Source organism: Lactuca sativa, chromosome 6, assembly GCF_002870075.4.
Source record: "Lactuca sativa cultivar Salinas chromosome 6, Lsat_Salinas_v11, whole genome shotgun sequence".
NCBI lineage: Eukaryota > Viridiplantae > Streptophyta > Magnoliopsida > Asterales > Asteraceae > Lactuca > Lactuca sativa.
The window spans coordinates 15,973,643-15,996,840 of NC_056628.2; the positions used below are offsets into that span (position 1 = coordinate 15,973,643).

Consider the following 23,198-nt stretch of genomic DNA (forward strand, 5'->3'; position numbering starts at 1 on the left):
TATTTAAAAGTTTAAAAATTTTGAGAATTTTATGAATGTTACAAGGTCATTGAAAATGGATTCGGAATTAAGAAGTTATGTTTTCTTTGTTGGATTAAGGTGTCTAACGTCTTAACTACATTGGTATAGTCTTATGAATAAAAGTCAAGTCCTTTGTGGGTTTCCATCATATGCATAAATAGTTAGGAAAGATATTAGAAGAGAAAAGAATTTATTAAGTTATTATATGATTGATAAATTATTTAGAAATTGATTATAATCAATTTAGAATTAATCAAAATTAACTGGAAATTAATTTAGGGTTAATTAGAATTAATCTGAGGTACAAGGCTTTAGATGTAGTTGCTTAAAAGTTCAGAAAATGAGGGATTTAAGAACCCACCTTTCTTGGATGGTTTTGGGAACCTCTCGAAATGGTTCTCGAAGCCTTCAAGTGTAGATAAGGAAACTGGTTTAAATAGTATTAAAATATATTATTTTAACATTCAAATTATGGTTTATCCTTTGATATATGGCAGCTATAAAAGGACCCATATCGCTATAATTTTTGGCAATGGATCCCTCTTTTAGCCTAGGCTGAAATTTTGCCTCTCTCTCTCTCTCTCTCTCTCTCTCTCTCTCTATATATATATATATATATATATATATATATATATATATATATATATATATATATATATATATATATATATCGATTCTTTAGTTTCTAGAGTTTGGGCGTGAGCCATTAGAGGCATCCATAATTTTGGTGCTAACTTTCTTAATACCAACTAAAAATCTAAGAGTGGTACATAAAATTATAACAATAAAGGTATGTTGCTATAATGTGTAAAGATATAGATCGATAGGTTGCATGTGCCCATAATTAGATTGTGAGTTAATTCCAATATGCAAATATGTTTAATGTAACTTATAAAACCCATCAGTGGTACCAAAGCCTAGGGTGCTTTCCATTATAGGTGTATATCTAAATTGAGAAAATGGAATATACCTTCTATACATTAGGCGCGACACGTCTCCTGATCTGGCAGATCTAAATTTCTTACCTAATTTCCGTCTTGGGGGATAATTGCTTAATATGTACTAGTTATCTTAAATAAATTAAAATCTGAGCTTTTAATTAAGTAATGTGATAAATCAAAAATTCAAAAATCTTGGAAGAGAATTATGGAATTTTATTATTTAATTAATTGATTAATTAAGATAATCATAATCCATAAAATATTATTAATCTTAAATTTTTTAATATTAATAATTAAAAAGTTAATTAATGAATTAGGTTCAAACCTTGTAATTTTAAAATGTTTAAAATACACCCTTATATATTGTAAAAGTAAATAATGTTATACGTATAAGATTAATAATTGCAATCAAACCAAGTCTAGGCCTCATTTATGAAGCTATGCTATAAGAGAGGTATAAGGAGACAGCCTATAAAATGACCGTCGAATGAGTGTCCTTTTCAACCACCGGTTCCTTGCGTAGTGGATCGTCACCATCCGAAAGGGTTCTAATAGGAAACTAATCACATTAATAGTATAAATGCAGTACTAGCACATTTTATAAAATCTCACACTACTTACTTTAGGAAAAAATGTGAAATTGTATGCAAATCAATGAAAACGCACATCGTTTCTTTGTGAGTCATTAGTGGAGTGTATGTGGTTAACCGACAGACTAAACTGGGACTAGAAAGTTGAAATGATGGAATAAACTCAAATTTATAATTGTTGATGGAGTGTGTGTGGCTAACTGGCACGTCAATGAGAGATAATAAACGACATTGAAGGTTTCATGCGGGTTTGCATGGTTATTCACATCTCATTTGTTGGTGATTGAAGAACTCATTATTCATTAAAAAGAAGAATTTACCAAAAGTAGAACTGATTGTGAAGCCAAGAATAATTCCCATTGATTTGAAACCTCGAAAGTGAAACTTGAAAGTGAAACTTAAAAGTCAAAATTAAAAGTCGAACTTAAAAGTAAAAATTGAAAGTCAAACGTCAAACTTGAAAGTCAAAAGTCAAAAGTTGAAAATCAAACTTTTTGTCGAAAAAAATAACCTTGACCGAGAACAAATGTTTCTAGACCGAAAACGAGAGTATTGGATCAAATATGTGCCTTTTTGAAAAAATACGAAGCTTTAGGACCAAAATCGAAGCTTTAGTATCAAAAACGAGGCTTTAATACCAAAAACTTGATTTGTTGACCAAGAAGTCTCGCACCGAGAAGAGCTGTTGACCGAAAACGCGAGACCGTAATCGGAGGCCAAGAACAACTGGACCGAGAACTCCGAGGCTTCGGACCGAGAACGATTCTGTGGACTTCGGAATCGAGAACTTGTGACTCCGAGCGAAATCGTTTCTATACCTCTGAGATCTGCTAGGCTTGACCGAATTCGAAGCTGGCCGCCGAAATCTCACAGATTTTGACCTAAAACACCCCAAAACTTGCCAAAAACAAAAAAATTTCAACTTTTTAATGCCACAATCGATCAAACTCCCTAAAATAGTCAAGAACACGAAGAAAAAAGGAAAAAACTTTCTAAAATATAAATCAAAAACACCAAGAAACTCCAAGAAAAACCATTTGCAATGACCCGATTGATACCGATCCAAGCTCTAATACCAATTGTAAAACCCAAAATGCTATGATGTTATCAATCGAATTCACTTGATGGTGTGGAATCCCAATCAAGTGAATTAGACAAGATGAAATATAGAATAAGAAGACAACGGTTAATCTTCAATGCACACTATTATTGAATAATCGGGTACATAAGATTCTTGATTACACTTGGTTCTCTCTTGTTTCTCTCCAAAAACACGTTCTAAGCTTATGGAAACCCCCAAAACGTCCCACACTAACTACAATGCCTAAATAACACTATTTATACCTAGACCTAATAACCAAGCCCAAGCCCAAAATCCAAACAAAACAATATTAAGCCTAACCAAAATCACATGTGATTTTGGTCCAAACAACACCAAAATATGGTGTTTTCAGTCCTAGACTGAGAACTCTAATATCTTATGAAAAGCAAAGTATAAACCATAATTTATGACCTAACAACCCAGGTAAAGTGAACGTGGTTGCGCATGCTCTAAGCCGCAAATCAGCTGGATCTTCTACTCTAGTGACATGTATGAGGATATCAGTGGATTCTCCACTTGTGAGCTTGATCAGGGAAGCTCAGGCTGATGGTATTTGTCAGTAGAATTGGAAGCTTGATAAGATTAGGGGTGGGAACACCTAGTTTGTGCAGGAAAGTCGGGGATTGACCCGTTATGCCCGGGCTTAGGTTCTGATGTTTGGTGGGGTCAGACAGATTGTTCTAGAGGAGACTCATAAGTCTTGCTTCTCGATTCACCTAGGGGCCACCAAGATGTACTGGGATCTACGATTGAGTTATTGGTGGTCATGAATGAAGGGGAAGATTGCATGGTATGTTGAGAGATGCTTGACCTGTCGGATGGTCAAGGTTGAGCATCAGAGGCCGAATGGTCAGTTGCAGCCTTTGGAGATCCCCATGTGGAAATGGGAGCAGATCACGATGGATTTTATCACCAAGCTGCCACGGACGACGAAGGGCTTCGACACTATTTGGGACATCATGGATCAATTGACCAAGAGCGCCCACTTTTTATCGATATGGGAGAGTTCATCAGCCGAGAAGCTGGCCGACTTGTATATATATGAGATTGTTGCTCGCCATGGGGTGCCGGTCTCTATTATCTCAGACCGCGATGTTCAGTTCACCTCCCGTTTCTAGTAGAAGTTCCACGAGGAACTGGGCACGCAGCTGCACTTCAGTATAGCCTATCATCCGCAGATAGACGACAAGAGTGAACGGACCATACAGACTCTTGAGGATATGCTGAGAGCCTGCGTTATTGACTTCGGTGGGAGCTGAGACTCCTACCTACCCCTTACAAAGTTCTCCTACAATAACAGCTTTCATTCCAGTATTGATGCTCCGCCATATGAGTTGTTGTATGGACAGAGATGTCGCACCCAGTCTGTTGGGGTGAGATCAGTCACAAGGTGATGGGATGGACAGAGGTAGTTCTGCAGACTACCGAGAGGATTCAGTATATCATACAGCAGCTGTAGACCGCTTAGAATCGGCAGAAGAGTTACGCTGACAGACACCGATCTAAGTTGGAGTTCCATGTAGGTGACATGGTACTCCTAAAGGTCTCACCCTGGAAGGGTGTGGTTCGCTTCAGGAAGAGGGGGAAATTGGGTCCCCGATACATAGGTCCATTCAACATCATTTCTAGGGTTGGCAAGGTGGCATATAAACTGGATCTCTCGGAGAATCTTAGTCAGGTCCACGACACTTTCCATGTGTCTCACTTGCAAAAGTGCATACTAGATGAGGAGGCAGTACTGTTGTTAAATGACATTCAGGTCAATGAGCGCCTGGATTATGTGGAGAGGCCAGTGCCCGTTCTTGAGAGGAAGGTAAAGGTTCTACGGACCAAGGAAGTACCTTTGGTAAAAGTACAGTGGCATCATTGGATGGGATCCGAATGGACATGGGAGCCGGAGGCTGAGATGCGGGAGCATTACCTCGAATTGTTTACCGCAACAGACTTCAAGGACGAAGTCTAGTTCAGTTGGGGGAGAATTGTAACATCCCGACTCCTAGGTATAAAGTTTAAAGTTTATAGTCATGTTCTTAGACCTACTCAACGAGTTGGATGCCCAACTCATCATGTAGAAATGATTTAGACCGCGTGCATTTAAGGGATCTACTCGACGAGTTGGAGGACCCCAACTCGACGAGTAGGAGCTGGAAAATGAAACCTTGATTTCCAGGGTTTTGCACCCTATTTAAAGGGTCATTAGCCTCCCTCAGCCTCACTTACCATCCCCTTGATTCCAAAAAACCCTAATCTCGAATACTCTCCATTTTTGTGTGTAAAGGAGCTTGGAAAGTGGTTTTTGTGAAGAAGGCTTGAAGTCTAAGGAGTTTGGAGTAAAGAGAAGCCTGTGGATCTGACTCTACTTCATCTTGGCATCATTTTGAAGGTAAAAAGTCATTACCTTGACTTTTCTCTAGCTAGATCTCTCCATGCATAAGTTAGGGCCATTTTTAGCATATATGTGAACCATTTCGGGTATTGGTCATGATCTGAAGTGATAACTTCAGATATGGACTCCTCTAAGTCCCTATAACCATAGAGTTATCAGATTTCTCAAGATTGGGCCCTTCTCTTTGGGTTAAACCTTTCCCTTAACTTAATTTTGGCATCTAGGACCATGCATGCACGTAAAGTTTGCAACTTTACGTGGAAACCATGCCCTAGGAGGATAGATCTGCATTTTGGAGCTTTGGGGTAGCATAAAAACGTCTGAATGTGAAATGGAATGAAGAGACTTGACGAGTTGCATGGTCAACTCAACGAGTTAGATGAAGATTGGTCGTTGTGGGTTTCTGCATGGACTCGACGAGTCGGTGAGATGACTCGACGAGTCAGTTAGGCGTTTCCCGACATTTGAACACATATGGACTCGATGAGTTGTCTAGAAACTCGGTGAGTCAACTAGGGTTTTCACGATTTCTCGAGTTCTGGAAGGAATCGACGAGTCAGTGAGTTGCACTCGACGAGTTGGGTCCTATGATGAATATAGGTGGTGGAGTTTGTGGACGTGATTCGAGATTTTGATCTTAGTGTTGGATTAATGTCTAAGTCCATAACTATAATTGGTAAGACTTGACCCGACCTGGCATGGTCCATTTGGGTTGCATGGCATCACGCACTTGGATAGACTTTAATGAGAGAAATAAGACACTTATGGTTATTAATATATTATAAGTTCTAGTATATTAATAATAAGAATAATAAGATTATTTAATTAGTATTGATCAAGAATTAATCTAGGATTAATTAAGTGATTAAAAGAAGACTAATTAAATATATGGGTTGATTGTGTAAATCATCCATACTTGTATAGTGGGCTAATGCTCCATGGATAATCAAGTTGGGCTAAAACCCGTAGGATGGTCCATGGATGCTCCATGGTGTATTTGTACCCATGGATCATGGAAATGAAAGGCCATGTCAATTAGAGTTTACATGGTGTAACCCTAACTATATAAGCATCTTATTCTTGACCAAAATTGGCCACTAGTGAGTGAGAGTAAGAAAGGGCTAGCCGATTTCATGAAGTGTAGATTTCTCTCAAGTTATTCCAAGTGTATTTGGTGTTGTGTGATTCCATTTGAGGCTTCCACACTATTGGGGCTATGCTCTTAAAGCTTGAAGACTTTCTACATCAAAGAGGTATGTATTCTATCTTGCTATAGTCATTGTTTTGTATGCTAGATTAGGATAATACCTTGGAAGTTCTTATTTGCATGTATAATAGAGAAAACATAGATCCAAGGTATTTAGGGTTGCATGTACACTTAGGAGTGTTAGAATGCTCATAACCCAACAGTGGTATCAGTGCCTAGGCTTGTTTTCTTGTTATATTTGCAAAAGAAGCTGGAAAAACGAGTTTTGATGTTGTCTGCCCAGCAGACTCGCCGAGTCCAAGGCAAAAAGCATCCAACTCGCCGAGTTGGTTCGTGCACTCGACGAGTTTGACCCCCAGACAGCATAAATTTGACTTTTTTGGCTGGAATTGGACTAGGAACATTACCCTAAGATGTTTTTGAACTTATAAACTTGTTTTAATGTCGTAATGTTCATGCTAATCCAATTTTAAAGATAATTGTCAATAGATTCATGTTTTGTATTAGTTTAAAGTGTTACTCTAATTACATGGAAAAGTTTGATTTGAATTATCTTGTTCTTATGAGTTGCTTAGATTAATAGAAAAGTTGAGTGAAATAGTTGTTTTCAATCCAAATTAATCTAAGAGTTGATTCTAAAATGTGTTTTTGTAACTTGTCCTCAAGTTATATGAAAAGTCACATTTAAGTTTCATAAAACTCATAAAAGTTGGCAATGGTTACAAAAGATGAAGAGTCTTGTCCTTAAGTTATGGAGGTTCAAGAGTCACTTCATTAATAAATAAATAAATAAAGTGTAACCTTAATTAATTCCATAAGTTATAAAATAAAGAAAAGTAATTCTTTTATTAGTTTAAAGTCTTCCATAACTTGTCCTCAAGTTATGGAACTTGAAGAGTTTTTGGATTAAAACTACTTTAAACACATAAATCATGGAATTAATTAGTTTTGAATAGTTTCAAAACTTGCCCTCAAGTTTTGGAATTTGAAAAGTTTTCTCTTATGAATACTTTAATTCCAAGTTAGTCCTTAGAATTTTAAGAGTTAAAATTCAACCCTTATACTTTATAATATTATAGGTTAATAATATATATATGTATAAGAGTAAAGTCAGTCTTACCGCTAGTACGCCTCATTCATGAAGCCGGTCTATAATGTGGGTATAAGGTTGTTGCCTATAAAATGGCAACTTAATGGGAGTCCACTCTCACCCACCGCTTGCTTGACTGGTGGAGGGTCGTTAGCCGAACGGGTTTGACAGGACTATAATTCTCCCTTCATTAAAAGTATTAATGATAAATACTAAGTAACTAAACTCTTAATAATACCCAATCTTAGTTACTTAGGAAAATGTGAATAAGGTGCTAATCCATGAAATTACACTTTACACTTTGTCTAAGTCGTTAGTGGAGCGTGTGTGGTTAACCGGCACACTAACCTGGACTTAACAAGGTAAGTAAAGGGTGACTTAATATTTATCATAGTATCGATGGAGCGTGTGTGGTTAACCGGCACACTAACCTGGACTTAACAAGGTAGGTGAAGGGTGACTTAATATTTATCATAGTATCATGGAGCGTGTGTGGTTAACCGGCACATCGATTAAGGGGTAAACACTTAAGGGTACCAAGTAATTTGCATGGTTACTTCACACCTTGTTTTGTGATCCTCGGCATCCCAGTCACAAAACCTGAAGGGCACACTCGAGATTGAAACATGCCTTTGAACAGATCAATGAATCTCAAAGATCTAGGAGTTTCAAAACCAATTAAAACCTAATAATACATTTTGTTTATCTTGGTGGAAATTGGTGAATCGTCATTCACCTACCTTCAAATATTTTATAGCTTGGATTACGGCATACCTCTTCTAAGTTATAAAATAGTTTGTTGGGTCCTAGCCTTAACATTTCATATTGGGTGTCATATTAAGGACTTTAGATCAACTATCTTGAATATCTCCCACAACATGTCTGTTTTAGACATTTATGATCTTCCCAAATCTCTTGAAACAAGCTTTCCTAAATGAAGATGATGTCCCTTGGAAATCATACTTCTTTCACATCCTCCAATTATTCTCCTCAACCCACAAGTTCTTGAAAAGTTTAAGGTCACTCAAGCCCAATTGGAAAGGCAAGGTTTAGGTGTGGTCACGTCTTGGAGATGTAGTCACATATTGACAAGTCGGGAGAGTTGGGTGTCAAAGTCTTGAGAAAGTTGGTGGTTCAACTACTTTCTAAGTCACATAGTGAGTTCTTTTGGAACACCTATGAAACAGACTATGACAAGACCCTTAATGATCTTATCTATTTGCTAAGATCAACTTCCTAAAACTTTATGGACATTGACAATGATGACATTGGATATCTAGTAAAGCTCTCTCTTCCCAGTGGAAAGGGATCGGCCATAGTCAACTCGGTTGACCAAATGGTAAAGAGAAAAGCTAAGTTTGTGATAGTCTCGTGTACCATTATCAAAGGGTCCATATGTTTATATTGCCAAAGAAAGGGGCATTGGTTGCGAAGCTGCCAAATTCACCTAAGGATGTTAAAGTCAATAAGTTTGACTCTACTTCAGGTAAAGTCCACTATCTAACTCTGCTAAGTTTCTATTCTGAGATTCTTGATACATGATGTGACTGGGTCGCATGGTGATGTTTTAAGAATCAACGAAAAAGTGAAGAAACTTAAAGAAAGAATATGCTGAATCTGATCGCGTAGATGGATTTCTATCGCATAGTTTGAAGATCGGATTTTTGAGCTACTTCTTAAGAGTTATGAGATATTGCCTAGGAATAGATAACAACAAGTTTTTCATATGGATTGTAAGGATAAGTTTTTGCGCAAAGTTTTAAAATAAAAGAAATTTTTTGATTTTATTAATTTTAAAATATCCTTACAATGGCATTTGAGGAAAAATTGTTGCTTATATGATTCCATTAAGAGCAAGAGTGGAAATATGAAATTGATTCTTTCATTTGTGGTAATGTCTAAATTTACCAAATAAGGAAAGATTCTCATCACCCAAGTTTCAATTGGACCGGAACTTGGAATCATGCAAGTTGTATAGCATGATAAATGAGAATTTTCAAGTTTTGGAAAATTAAGACTAATTACTTGTTCACATGGATGTGTGAGTCAAGTAAAGGACTAAGGGATCGAGTACACATTCTTGTGCACTGGTCAAGTCGACCACAAAAGATCGATAAGACTATTCGTCATAGTTTACTAAAGCTCAGTAAATATGATTATACTTACAAGCTTAAGTGTAACTCTGAGACATTGGAAAAGGTTCCAATGTATGGCAGAGCGAATAAGAAGAATCAATCTAGGTAGTAAGATAAAAGTTTCTCAAATCTGGAAATATGGGAGGGTACTTTAGTATCAGTTTTGTGATAATCTTAATGATTAAGAAACCATAGCACAATTAGTTCTCTAAGGAAATCTTAGTGCATTCTTATGACTAAGAAGAGGAACTTGAATTGTTGAAATGGTTAAATCAAGAAGATGAGTCATACTTCGTTCCAAAACATTTTTTAGAGTCATACTCCAAGATTGTAACTTGAGTGACATGTCTTAAAGAAGGTTTAAAACACTTGTCAAATGTAAGAGTAAAAGTTTTTCTACTCTTGTACATTTGAAATTGGTAAGTTGTGATGTTTTGGATAAAACAAAGACCAACTTAGGCCAATTGTGTGAAATGTTTGTCTTGATTAGAATCCACACTATCTCTTGGATATTTGACAAGGGAGTCTTATAGGTCAAGAGGACAGTGGGAGTCTTAAAGGTCTTGAAAGTCTCAAGAACTAATCAAGAATAAAACCTAAAGTTCTTCTCTAGCACACAATTTGAGGTTTATAACCTATCGTGTTGACATATCTGTGCCCATTCCAGTTAAAGTTGGCTTTGCATATGAGTTCTTAGAGTTCTCAATTGGTTGCATAACAACTTGGAAGCAATGGCAGGCCCTTGAGCTGCCAGGTGGCAAGAAATTAAGATTGAGTTCAATCCATATGAGTGTGGATTTGTCATTATCCTTGTCTTGTGTCTATGGTTTTGACAATTCACATGGATAAGAACACATACACCATTAAATCTAAGTGTCATAAGGTTTCTCTCTGATTCATGAAAATGATGGTGAGGAAACACTTTCACTAAGTAGATTTTAGCTAGATAGCAATTGTGATATTTGCATTCTCAAAGTCGTTAGTGGAGCGTGTGTGGTTTACCGTCACACTAACCTGGACTTGTGAGAAGTGGCAAAAAGGTCTAACCATTATGATTACGGCATCCCTCTTCATAATTGTTTAGACACACAAGTGTGATATCTAAGGGAAGGTGTATCATTTTGATAAAGTTTTATCAAAACAATCTAGTATCAGAAATCTGAACTTTGGTAAGAAAGTCAGCTGATTTCTGAGTACATGTCAAAGCTAGTGGGAGCATAAGTGTTATGCTAATAATCATCATGTTAGTGGGAGCATGATAATTATGATAAGTATTGCAAGCTAGCATTGTTAATTATAGAAAACAAATTCTCAATTGGGAAAGAGTTGTTTTGCTATAATTAAGGGAGAAGAAATTATACTTCATCTCAAATCTATAAGCCTAGATCGTGAGGTTTTAATCATTTAGTCAAGAATATATATGAATTTCATGTTGGAATGGCTCAACATAAGGAAATTTTGTATATGAGTCCATTATTTGCGTTCTATAATTCGATTATGATTACGGCATCCCTTTTCATAATCTGAATTATGAGAACTTGGCAAATTGAAATGGAAATATTATAGCAAAAGACTGGTTTAGTCTTTATGTGAGACATCATGAATCATGTCCCATATGCTTCGGATATAGGAGCGATTACATGTGCTATATTCATCCTTTCTAAAATTTTCCAAATGCATAGGGAATTAAGAAGGGAAAAGGTTCAGAACTGGATATGACTAAAAGGGTTAAACAATTGTCGAGGACAATCTAAGGTTTACCAAAGATTGGTTGCTCAAGGACAGTTGGAAGTATAGTGATAATTCTGGAAGGACCATATTGACATAATCTGTAAGGAGGCAACTCTTGTTCAGAAGTGATAGTCAAAATGGAATCTGGAAATGTTTCAAAGTTAGAATTTTCAATCTGTTTAAGATTAGTAAACTTAATGCAAGAAGGATGTTTCCAAGGAGTTGATCTCCTTTGGAATGCTCTGTAATGTTTGTTGTCAAGTCTTTATGACTTTGTGCATAATCATTACAAGAGGATCACTGCATATAAGTTTAGAATCTAACAGATTTCAGTAAATGGCATGAATTTGGAATTCTTGCATTTGCAGTAAGGATTTGGGAGTGTGAAAAGAGAATCATTGAAGTTATGTTCAATTGATCTAGTTCACAGAGTAAAGATCATAGACAAACATAGTATGCATACTTGGTGTGCGGCATGACTAGTGTTTAGAAAACATAGTGTACATACTTGGAGCATGGGACAACTATTGTTTTAAATTCAAGAATAAAGTTGATAGCTGAAACAGTATACAATGAATAATGTGTAATCATATGGTGAAAAATAAAAGGTGTTTTATTTATGTTCATAGGTTTTGATACCATATTGGATTCAATTATTATTGTGTTTCACTTTGCATGTTTTGACTTCCCGAATAAACTAGGTTATTCTTCCGGAATGACTAAGTTATTCAAACCATCCACAGTCGGTCATATGTTGGAAGTAGATATGAATTAAGACTGTCATGGGTTGGCTTGTAGAGGTCTAAGGTGTTGGACAAAGGGCTACAACACTCATGAGTGCTCATAAGTTCTGAGTATTGGATTCAACCCGCGCTCATTGGAATCACTTCATGGATTTTATCACGAGTGATCATGAGACGATAATATCTTATATTCTTCAAACCTAGAGATATGAGTTGTTACTATGAGTTGGTTGTACATTGATTGCACGAAAACGCATTTGGTAACTCGGTGCTATAAAACGTGCCTTTGTGTATGATTCAACAAGTAGTAGAACAAGCCATATGAGTCGAAGTTTATCCATTCCTTTTACCTTCGGGATAAAAGCGATATCTGTGGGCCCCTCGATGATTTGATGATGACAACTGGAAGTGCTCGGCCGGGCCAGGACTGATTTGATTTGTTCAATTAGTCAGTCGTCATAAATCGAAAATCGGGAAACAACAAATGGACAGAGAGAATGATTATAATCCATGTCTCAGTCCATATGATATCTAGAATGAAGGAATATATGATCCCTTATCTAATGGACAAGTCACTAACAAAGGTCAGAGTTCATCTACAAGGTCAGAGTTCGACAGAAGCTTTTGAGAGTTACGATTGCCAGTTGGTTCCTGAAGTCATACGCAATAATAGTTTTAGACTTATCCAAGTGGGAGACTATTGGATTAATGTCTAAGTCCATAACTATAATTGGTAAGACTTGACCCGACCCGGTATGGTCCATTTGGGTTGCATGGCATCATGCACTTGGATAGACTTTAATGAGAGAAATAAGACACTTATGGTTATTAATATATTATAAGTTCTAGTATATTAATAATAAGAATAATAAGATTATTTAATTAGTATTGATCAAGAATTAATCTAGGATTAATTAAGTGATCAAAAGAAGACTAATTAAATATATGGGTTGATTGTGTAAATCATCCATACTTGTATAGTGGGCTAATGCTCCATGGATAATCAAGTTGGGCTAAAACCCGTAGGATGGTCCATGGATGCTCCATGGTGTATTTGTACCCATGGATCATGGAAATGAAAGGCCATGTCAATTAGGGTTTACATGGTGTAACCCTAACTATATACGCATCTTATTCTTGACCAAAATTGGCCACTAGTGAGTGAGAGTAGGAAAGGGCTAGCCGATTTCATGAAGTGTGGATTTCTCTCAAGTTATTCCAAGTGTATTTGGTGTTGTGTGATTCCATTTGAGGCTTCCACACTATTGGGGCTAAGCTCTTAAAGCTTGAAGACTTTCTACATCAAAGAGGTATGTATTCTATCTTGCTATAGTCATTGTTTTGTATGCTAGATTAGGATAATACCTTGGAAGTTCTTATTTGCATGTATAATAGAGAAAACATAGATCCAAGGTATTTAGGGTTGCATGTACACTTAGGAGTGTTAGAATGCTCATAACCCAACTCTTAGCACTACAGTTCAACATTTATGAGATGAGTTCTTCTCACTACATCAACAGGGTCTAAGGCACCAATGCCAGCCCTTTCGGATTTGTATCCGGGTTTATTGCATTATATGCTTATTGATATGCATCCTGGTAGTTAGGATGGTGATATGCTTAGTGACATGGTAGATCGGTTTCCTGGTATATAGGATAATGCTATGTTACTGACCGGTTAGGTCAATATCCTGGTTATAGGATGTTGCTATGATTTGTGATATCTTAGATCGGTATGACTGTGATATATGATAGCATATGATATTTATGTGCACATGTTTATTTGATTCGGGGTTGGGTTGAGGCAGTCCTGCTTTATGCTGAAGGCCAACATACCCACGACAGACCGGATAGACTGTAGGCCCGGGAGGGCGTACTAGTAAGGCCGAAGGCCCGACGAGTGGCCCAGATAGGCTGAAGGCCCTGCAAGCGGTCCAGACATACCAAAGGCTCGGGGAGCTGTCCAGATAGGCTGAAGGCCCTACAAGGTGGTCAAGTCAGGCTGGAGGTTCATTATGCATGTTATTTGTTTATATGATATGATTATGATTGTATGGCGTTGCTATTTTGGGGGAAATCACTAAGCTTCGGGCTTACAGTTGTTGATTTTGTTTTAGGTACTTTTGATGATCGCAGGAAGGCGAAGGCGTGATCGTACACCTCCTTATGTTTAATGATTTGATTCGAGGATACTCTGACACTAAACTATTTTGAAAAATAGGTTTTGTAATAATTGTGGGTTTTTGAATGTTTTAAAAAAGTTTAAATTTGGCATGATTTTTATGGGTGTTACAACTAGGAAAGTTTGGGTCTATTTCTTGAAGCAGAATTCTAAAGTTTTCAGTGCATTCAAGAAATGGAAAGCGATGATGGAAAATGAAACTAGCTTGAAAAGATAGTGTTTCATATCCGATAGTGGGGGCGAATACAGTAGCAAAGAATTCGTTGATTTCTATGATGAACATGGAATCAGAATGCAGAAAACCATTCTAGAAACACCTCATCATAATGGAGTAGCTGAGAAGATGAACAAAACATTGAATGAAAGGGCGAAGAGCAGAAGACTACATGCAGGTTTGCCCAAGATGTTTTGGACAGATGCGGTCAACACAGTTGCATACAAAATCAATAGAGGACCCTCAGTTCCCATAGGGTCACGATTCCAGAGGAAGAATGGAAAAGTTATGAGGTTTCATTGAAACACATGAAGGTCTTCGGTTGTGTCTTGTATGTAAAAGTCAAAGACTTTAAGAGAGACAAGGAAGAGGCAAAGTCAAGGAATTGCACCTTTATAGGCTATGGGTTGGACAACATGGGTTACCGCTTCTAGGATAACGAGCACAAAAAGGTTATCAGAAGACGGGACGTGGTTTTCAATGAGAATGTGCTATACAAATATGAACTTGATAAGGGCTCAAGTAGTAACAAACAACCATAAAAGGAAGAACAAGTTCAGTTAGAAGAAACTTCAGAAGACGATATTATAAAGCCTATCAGTACTCTAGAGATATCTGAAAGTTTAGGAAGCAGTGGGAGCTCTGATGAAACTGGAGATAGTGGGAGCATAGATGATAGTAGTTCAGAAAATGAAGGTGTAGAGACTTAAACTCCTATCGTGCATAGATCCACAGAGTACGAAGGCCTCCAGTCAGTTATTCTCCTTCAGCAAACTTCTTGCTGCTGACAGAGAATGGCGAACCCGATTCTTATCCAGAAGCCTTGAGGATGAAAGAATCCATACAGTGGAAGAAGGATATGGACGAAGAAATGAGCTCGCTTAACAAGAATCACACTTGGTCCTTAGTCAAGCTCCTAACAGGGAAGAAAGCACTGCAAAACAAATGGGTGTTTCGGGTTAAGGATTAGATTGGTGACATCAAGAGATACAATGTAAGATTGGTAGTCAAGGGTTTCCAATGGAAGAAGGGGTTGATTATAATCAGATCTTTTTTCCAGTAGTGAAGATGACTACATTCAGAATGATTTTGGGAATTGTGGCATCTGAAGATCTCCATCTAGAGCAACTAGATGTGAAAACAACTTTTCTGCATGGCGACCTTGAAGACGACATATACATGGCACAACCGTAAGGTTTTCCCACAGTTGGCAAGGAAAATCTGGTGTGCAAACTAAAGAAAAGTTTATATGATTTAAAGCATGCTCCAAGGCAGTGGTACTTGAAGATTGATAACTTCATGTAGAGGAATGGGTGCATCAGATATGAGATGGATCATTGTTGTAATTTGAATAAATTTCAGTCCTCTTATATCATCCTATTGTTATATGTTGATAACATGTTGATTGTTGGATCCGACATGCAGGAGATCAACAAGCTAAATAAGCAGCTAGCAAGTGAGTTTGAGATGAAGGACTTAGGGGTTGCTAAACAAATATTGGGCATGAGCATAGCCATGGACAGACTTACCGGTACACTAAAACTTTCACAAGCCAAGTACATCAAGAAAATTTTATAAAAGTTCAACATAACAAATGCAAAAGCCAGAAGTACACCTTTAGGGAGTCAGTTGAGACTTACCAAGATGTAATTCCCAAAAACAGAAGAATACATAGAAGACATGGCTAAAGTTCCCTATAAATATGTTGTTGGTAGTTTAATGTATTTAATGGTTTGCACCAGACCAGACATTGGTCATGCAGTGGGGGTTGTGAGCAGATTCACGTCAAATCTAGGAAGAAAATATTGGGAAGGAGTGAAATGGTTGCTACGATACTTAAAAGGAATAGCTAAGTGTTCCTTATGTTTTAGAAGAAAAGGATTAATTTTAGAAGGTTTCGGTGATGCAGACTTAGGTAGATGTGCAGATTCAGGAAAGAACACAACGGGTTATGTGTTCACTATTGGAGGTACAAGAATCAGTTGGATGTCAAGGTTACAAAAGAGTGTTGCTCTTTCAACCACAGAAGTAGAATATACAGCACTTGCAAAAGGTGCCAGAGAGAGAGAGAGAAAGAGAGAGAGATGGAGTGAGGGAGTACTTTGAGGAATGGAGAAATTTAAATGTAAAATGAATTTGTTCAAGCCTTTAAGTGAGAGATTGTTGGGGTATGAAGTCTTGTTCAACATGGAGCACTTAGATCAAAATGGAGCACATGGGGTTCATGGAGCATGTGATAAAAGAATGGATCATCTGAGAAAGGAATGGATCATCTGACAAAGAAACAGATCATGTAAAAGGAAGTTTGGAGCACCTAGAAGAGGTTTGGAGCACTTGGGAATGATATGGAGCAACAAGGGGACCTTGTTGCACCATCTGTTGAAGGGTTGGGCCAAGAAGGATATTGTTGCTCCAAATCTACTCTCTCTTGCGCCATGAGGTACTCTTGTTGCAACATTGAGTATGTTGTTGCGCCAAGCATGGCCTTGCTGCACTATGCATGATGTTGTTGTGCCAAGATGGTGAGGTAGCTCCAACCTAGAAGTTCTTGTACAACACTTGAAGCCACTTGCACCATCCATATTCCTGTTACGCCATGATGGCGCAAATTAGACCATCTTGGTCCTTGATGAACCAAGTATGCTATGAAGTCCTCTATGATGTTCAAGATGGAAGAATGTTCCAAAAGATGTTGCATGGCGGAATATGATTGGTTGTCACGATTCATGGGCCTTTGAGCCAATAGGAGAGGTCAAAGTGAGATACAATTTTGATTGCTTGTAATAGTTCCAGAAAGTTAATAAAATCATCTCTCTCTCTCTCTCTATCTCTCTCTCTCTCTCTCTCTCGCGCGCGCGCCCGTGGACGTAGGTCACCTTGACAGAACCACGTTAAATATTGTGTTCTTTTGATTTACATTTTTCAGAAGTTTTTGTGAGTTCATCGAAGTTTGTTTTTTGGTATTTTTCTGAAATGCTTAACTTGTTTTGTTATCACCCAACAAAAAGAATTTGACAAATTTGCACACTAATTGAGAGTCATATACAGACTAACAAAGAATCAGAGAAATATAAATATTATCAAACGAGATGGGGGATTTTATCCTTCTTAGTAACGGTCTTACTCTATAAAATGACTTTTTGAATAAGCTATTAAGATTTGAAATCAACGAAGAGGTTCGGAAAGTGAATCAAAGATTAGTTGTTTGGGGTAGTTGTGCAAGAGGAAGAGACATATAGAGCAACAAAGAATTCGAAAATTTAAGAAATTAGCTTTGAGAGATACAAATAGGGTTTTTTTAATATATATCTTGCAAAGTAGTCGTGCATAGGCAACACCGATTGGCATGGACATGATCGTCAGCATACACTCTTCTGTTAGTATGAACATGAATTCTATTATACGTGTCTTCTTTATTCAGCCCCACCCGAACCATTCTTAAAACCACCAAACCATACCGAATGAGTTCTACTAAAAAAGGCTTTGGCATCTACCAACAGTTTCCAAAAGAATGGTCTCCTGAATTTACACTTATACAATTCGAATTTTTGTTTGTCATGTTGTTCTAGGTTACTTCTCCATCTCTTCATACAAGATTTAGAAATTAATGAAATTAGACCCAAATATATAAAAACTATATACCAACTAAAAACTATGCCTCCAAAATTTATGGGTTAAATAAAAATCCAATTCCAAACAATACCAGCCAAGGTTGTCAAGATCGAGATCCTATACATGATCGTTTTATCTTTGCAAGATTGTGATCGTAAGATTAAAATTAGATTGTAAAATACTATCAAAAACATTTTATAACATAAAAAAATATATTTTTGTCCATATATTAACATTCAGTTAGCAATAAATAGTTTAAAATATAAAAAATACATATCTAATACATCTTTTAACAATAAACAATTCATAAGGGATATTTTATATAGTTACTCCAAAAGAAATATTATTTTAAAATATATATATATATATATATATATATATATATATATATATATATATATATATATATATATATATATATATATATATATATATATATATATATATATATATATATATATATATATATATATATATACTACAATCTTATGAAAAACGATCATAATAAGATGGTGATCGATTTATTTGGGTGTGACCAATCTTACGATCGCGTGATACCGGCCAATAGATAATTAAACATACTGACTTGGAGTAGTCAATTAAGTCGATCATTATGAAAAAGAGAGTATATATAATATATTTCTGAATCACAGGAATGAGTCTTAATAATACTATAACACGTGCCACACGCGGGAACAAATTGGCTCCAGCCAATAGATACTACAAAAAAATACGAAAAAAGACATGAATATGATAAATATCATAATTCATGAGACCATAACAAAGACATCACATCATTGTCAACAACAGAAGAGGAGACCTAGAATTTTGGTGGTGCAAGTTTTCGTGCTCCATAGTACGGAGGAGGAGGATATGTTGACAGGGGGAGTACATTGATGAAAAGTTTCAGTCCCTTCAAACAGTGTTTTCCGACACCACAAATATACCATTTCCTTCCAGGGGTATCAAGGGAGATCACATCGTATCCACTTGTGAGAGCTTCAGTAGCAGCCGGAATAGTACATTGCTGGAAGGAAGTTCCATTTACTCTAAACACATTATGCTTTCCCACAGTGTATCTGAAGACTGTATCAATTATATTTAACCAGTTAGCTATCATCGCCTTTGAGAACATAAAACGATTATAATTTTTGCACTGGTTTATAAGAAAATATACCAAGTTTATCCCCGACAAAGAATTGCTTTCCCGTGGCCCATGCTTGGTAATCAAAGTTCAACGTCCATCCTTTATCGTCACCGACCACAAACAGCTTTCTAATTGAAGGAACAGGAGAGACCCAAGGAGCTGGGGGTGGTGTTGATTGAGGGAGAACAGTGATGAAAAGCTTCATACCACCTTGCTCACAATGTTTACCAACTCCACAAATATACCACTTTCTTCCAGGTGTTTGAAGGGTTATGACATCGTATCCACTAGTGAGAGCTTCGTTAACAGAAGGAATCATGCACTGTTGGAAAACTGTTCCATTGACTCTGAAGACATTGTGTTTTCCAGAAGGATATTTGAATACTGCATCCAGAATAAAGATAGGATTTAAAACTATGACACATATATATGCATATATTATCATGCTCAAGAACCTAATCCATTAATTTAATGCTTGTGGGATAGAGGAGCGCTTACCCAGTTTATCACCAACGACGAACTCCTTCCCATAGGCCCACGCTTGATAATCGAAGTTGAGGGTCCAACCTTTGTCATCGCCAACAATAAACTCCTTGGAGGAAACTGAAGTAGCTACTGCAGCAACCATTGCTACAAAGAGAATGATGTTCCACCTGTTTGTACCCATCTTTGGTCGCTTGACTACTGCTTTAAGTTGTTTGCGTCTATATGTGAAATTGAATTTAGATGAAGTGGGTATTTATAGATCGAACGCATTGAACAAGTTTTGAATGGCATGGCATCAAATATATTTGTTGAATTGTTGGACCAAGTCTTGAACTGGGGGTCTATATCTTAAAAAGAACGTTGAGATCTGTTACTGTTTATATTTTACATTCTTCTATTTGGGTTTACGACAAAATTACGAGTTAAAATATGAAAAAGAAGTAGCATGCATGGTATTTCTATAAACCTTGCGAGAATGAACAACATATTGTGTTTGAGCCTTTTGAGGACTTGTTCAAATCTATGATTTTTAAACAAAATGATTTGTCTAATTATAAGATTCCATCCCTCGTTCGGTGGATTCTGCAATTTTTTGCATATTGCTTTTGACTATATCTTTTGTGTCTTGTCGCAGGACAATGCAAACAAATAAAGAGTAAATTACACGAAGTGAAACCAAATTATATCCTCATTTTTTTTTTCTATTTATCTTTAAATTCATATTTTTTTATTTATCTTCCGATCTGTGATGATAAATAATTTAAGATATTATTAATTTTATATGGATAAAAGATAAATAGAAAAATAAAATAAAAAGAATATTTATTTTCTCCCATGATGATGGATGGGTTGCACATATAAACTTTAAAGGGTTATATTTTTCGCTATTTGTTAATTTTATATTAATAAATAATATAATTAATTACTAAAAATAAGAAAAGAAAAACAAGAAAAAATATATAATAAAGGTAAATTACTCATAATAAGTCGATGACTCCAACCGGAAGTAGTCACGTGCCACTTCCCCACTTGTCCACGTCATTCGCAATCTATTCGAATCGGGTGTCAGGTATGCAACCAGCATAGTCACGCACCTCTCACGCACAAAATGATTGTATAAAAATCATAACACTTTTGTGCAAGCTCAGAGCTAATCTCTATTTATATCTATTTGATGATCTCAAAGAGTACTACAATTATTCTTTAAGTTGTTCTAGTTATTTTTTACTTTCATTTTTATGCTTAGCCGGGGTAAAAATAAATGAATTTATAGAAATCATATATCTCTTATATGGATCTCGTTTCCGACATTCTTTCTCCCAAATTTTATATCTCAAGGAGTACTTCAAATTTCCTTTTTGCTCTTTTAGTCAAAACTCAACCAATCTCTATGTACTGTTTTTATGTAATTAACTTTAGTTACGCGATTGATTTTTACTTTTTACTAAATTCACAACTCCTCTATTTGGTGTCGGTTTTTTACGAATCTTATATCATTAGGATCAGGTTAACGAGTACTTTATAAATACATTAACAATTTTAAAAGACAGTACAAATTTTTGGACGCTTATTTTGTAGCCTAACGGTTGATTTAATCATAAATGTAACGTCATATTTGATTTTTATTATTATCTCATAAATCAAAAATTAAGCTATTACATTTATTTTCCTACTCTCTCTTGTTAGTGACGGGATTTTCACAGTTGTCATAGACGTCCTCATATAACTTCCCATTTTGGAAAGCGGTTTTAACATCCATTTGACATACCTCATAATTATAAAATGCAGCTATGGAAAGCATAATCCTAATCGACTTGATATCAGTCACTAGTGAGAAGGTCTCATCATAGTCAACCCCTTAGGTTTGAGCAAAGCCTTTCGCAACCAGTCGCGCTTTGAATATGTGTACTTTTCCATCCATGTTGATCTTTTACTTGGAGATCTATTTGCAACCTACTTACTGTCTTTCGACCAGGTTCAAGATTAACCAAGTTTCATACTTTATTATCATACATGGACTGAATCCTACTGTAACACCTGGTTCTTGTTATGTATTTAAATTCAAGTAATTTCATATTTTGCACTGGACTCGGCGAGTTGGAGGCCCAACTCGTCAAGTAGACTCGACTTTTGATCGGGAGGATAAGTGACCTACTCGACGAGTCGGGAGACCGACTCGACGAATAGGGCTGTCTGGACAAAACCCTAATATTTAGGGTTTTCACCCTATTTAAACAACTTATCTTGTCTCAACCCAACCTCCATTGTCCCTCCCAACTCAGAGAAACCCTAAATCGAAACCCTAACCATTTATTGAGTGCTCTTGAGCTTTGTGGTGCCATTTTTGTGTGTTTGAAATTTGAGGAAGAGAAGGAAGCAAGAAGATCCAGAGGTTTTGGCACATTTCCAGCTCATTTGAGGTATAAAGCTGAAATATTGACCATCTAACTCTTAGATCTCTAGCTAGGGCTCATTTCTACTCTTTTCTAAGCTTTGTAAGGCCATATTCGGGATTGGGTGTGTATCATGGAGTTACACTTCATATCTAGAACCATTAAGGCTTCCCATGGCATAAAGGTGCCAACTTTATGGCCATGGGAAGCCCATGCACCATATAAACCCCATTTTATAGCCTTTTTAGCCAAAAACCCCATGCATGGACATCAAGTTCGTAGCTTTACATATAAAATGGACCCTAGGAGGTCAGATCTATGATTTGGATGCATTACGACCCACTGAAATTGATTGTATAGTTTTGGACAAAGAAGGACTCGACGAGTCGTTCATGGGACTCGGCGAGTCGGGTCGTATTTCCCATCAAATCCTTTTTGTTGATGGACCAGATGCTAAGATTGAAGATCACTCAGTTGTCTAAGCTCATTAGGGACCTGGAAATCATAGAACTCGACAAGTGTATGAACTAACTCGGCGAGTTCAAGGCAATGTCCCAACCCCATGAAGACGGACTCGACAAGTTCAAGGAGAACTCGGCGACTCATAGACTAGACACCTTCATTCAGATGAAGATGAACTTGACGAGTTCAAAGATGAACTCAACGAGTCGGTTGAAGAAGGTCTCGATGTTTTGGTTAAAGGGGAACTCGTCGAGCTCTTGCTAGACTCGACGAGCAGATTCGGGGTGTAGCATTTTGTGGAAGTGGGGACTTGACGAGTTGGGGGACCAACTCGGCGAGTCGAGTCAACCGGATGTTGACTTTGACCAAAGTTGACTTAGACCAGGGTTTTGACCTTGACTTTGACTCGGACTTGAGGTGACCCTTGTAAGGGGTTATGAGTATGAAATATTAATCAAGAAAGGTTGTTGTGTAGGGATCGAGGAGTTAAGACGAGTTGATTTCCGTACCGAGGATAGTACAGACACTACAAGACATCAAGGTGAGTTACCTTCCAGTAGAGGTGGGTCTACGACCACAATGTCGGCCCACCAGCAGGAGTTGTCTTTAGATGATTATCTTTGTGATAATTGTCTAGGTTGCTACTACCTGATGTGTCTTATGTACCAGTATGATATGTTATATGCGATAGTGGTAGTAGGAGGGAACTAGTCCCCTGATTCGGTCGTTAGGAGCGAAGGGTGGGTCGGGCACCCCA

General features: G+C 37.0%; 1 protein-coding gene across 1 annotated transcript; it reads right to left on the reverse strand.

The window, feature by feature from the left end:
- Nucleotides 1–18,570: 18,570 nt before the first annotated feature.
- Nucleotides 18,571–19,794, reverse strand: LOC111913077 (blue copper protein-like). The gene is made up of 3 exons (XM_023908807.3): nucleotides 19,599–19,794; nucleotides 19,131–19,484; nucleotides 18,571–19,039 (listed from the first exon to the last, which is right to left on the reverse strand). The coding sequence occupies exons 1-3, from the start codon at nucleotides 19,765–19,767 to the stop codon at nucleotides 18,774–18,776; spliced, it is 789 nt and encodes a 262-aa protein (XP_023764575.1). The 5' UTR covers nucleotides 19,768–19,794; the 3' UTR covers nucleotides 18,571–18,773.
- Nucleotides 19,795–23,198: the final 3,404 nt, after the last annotated feature.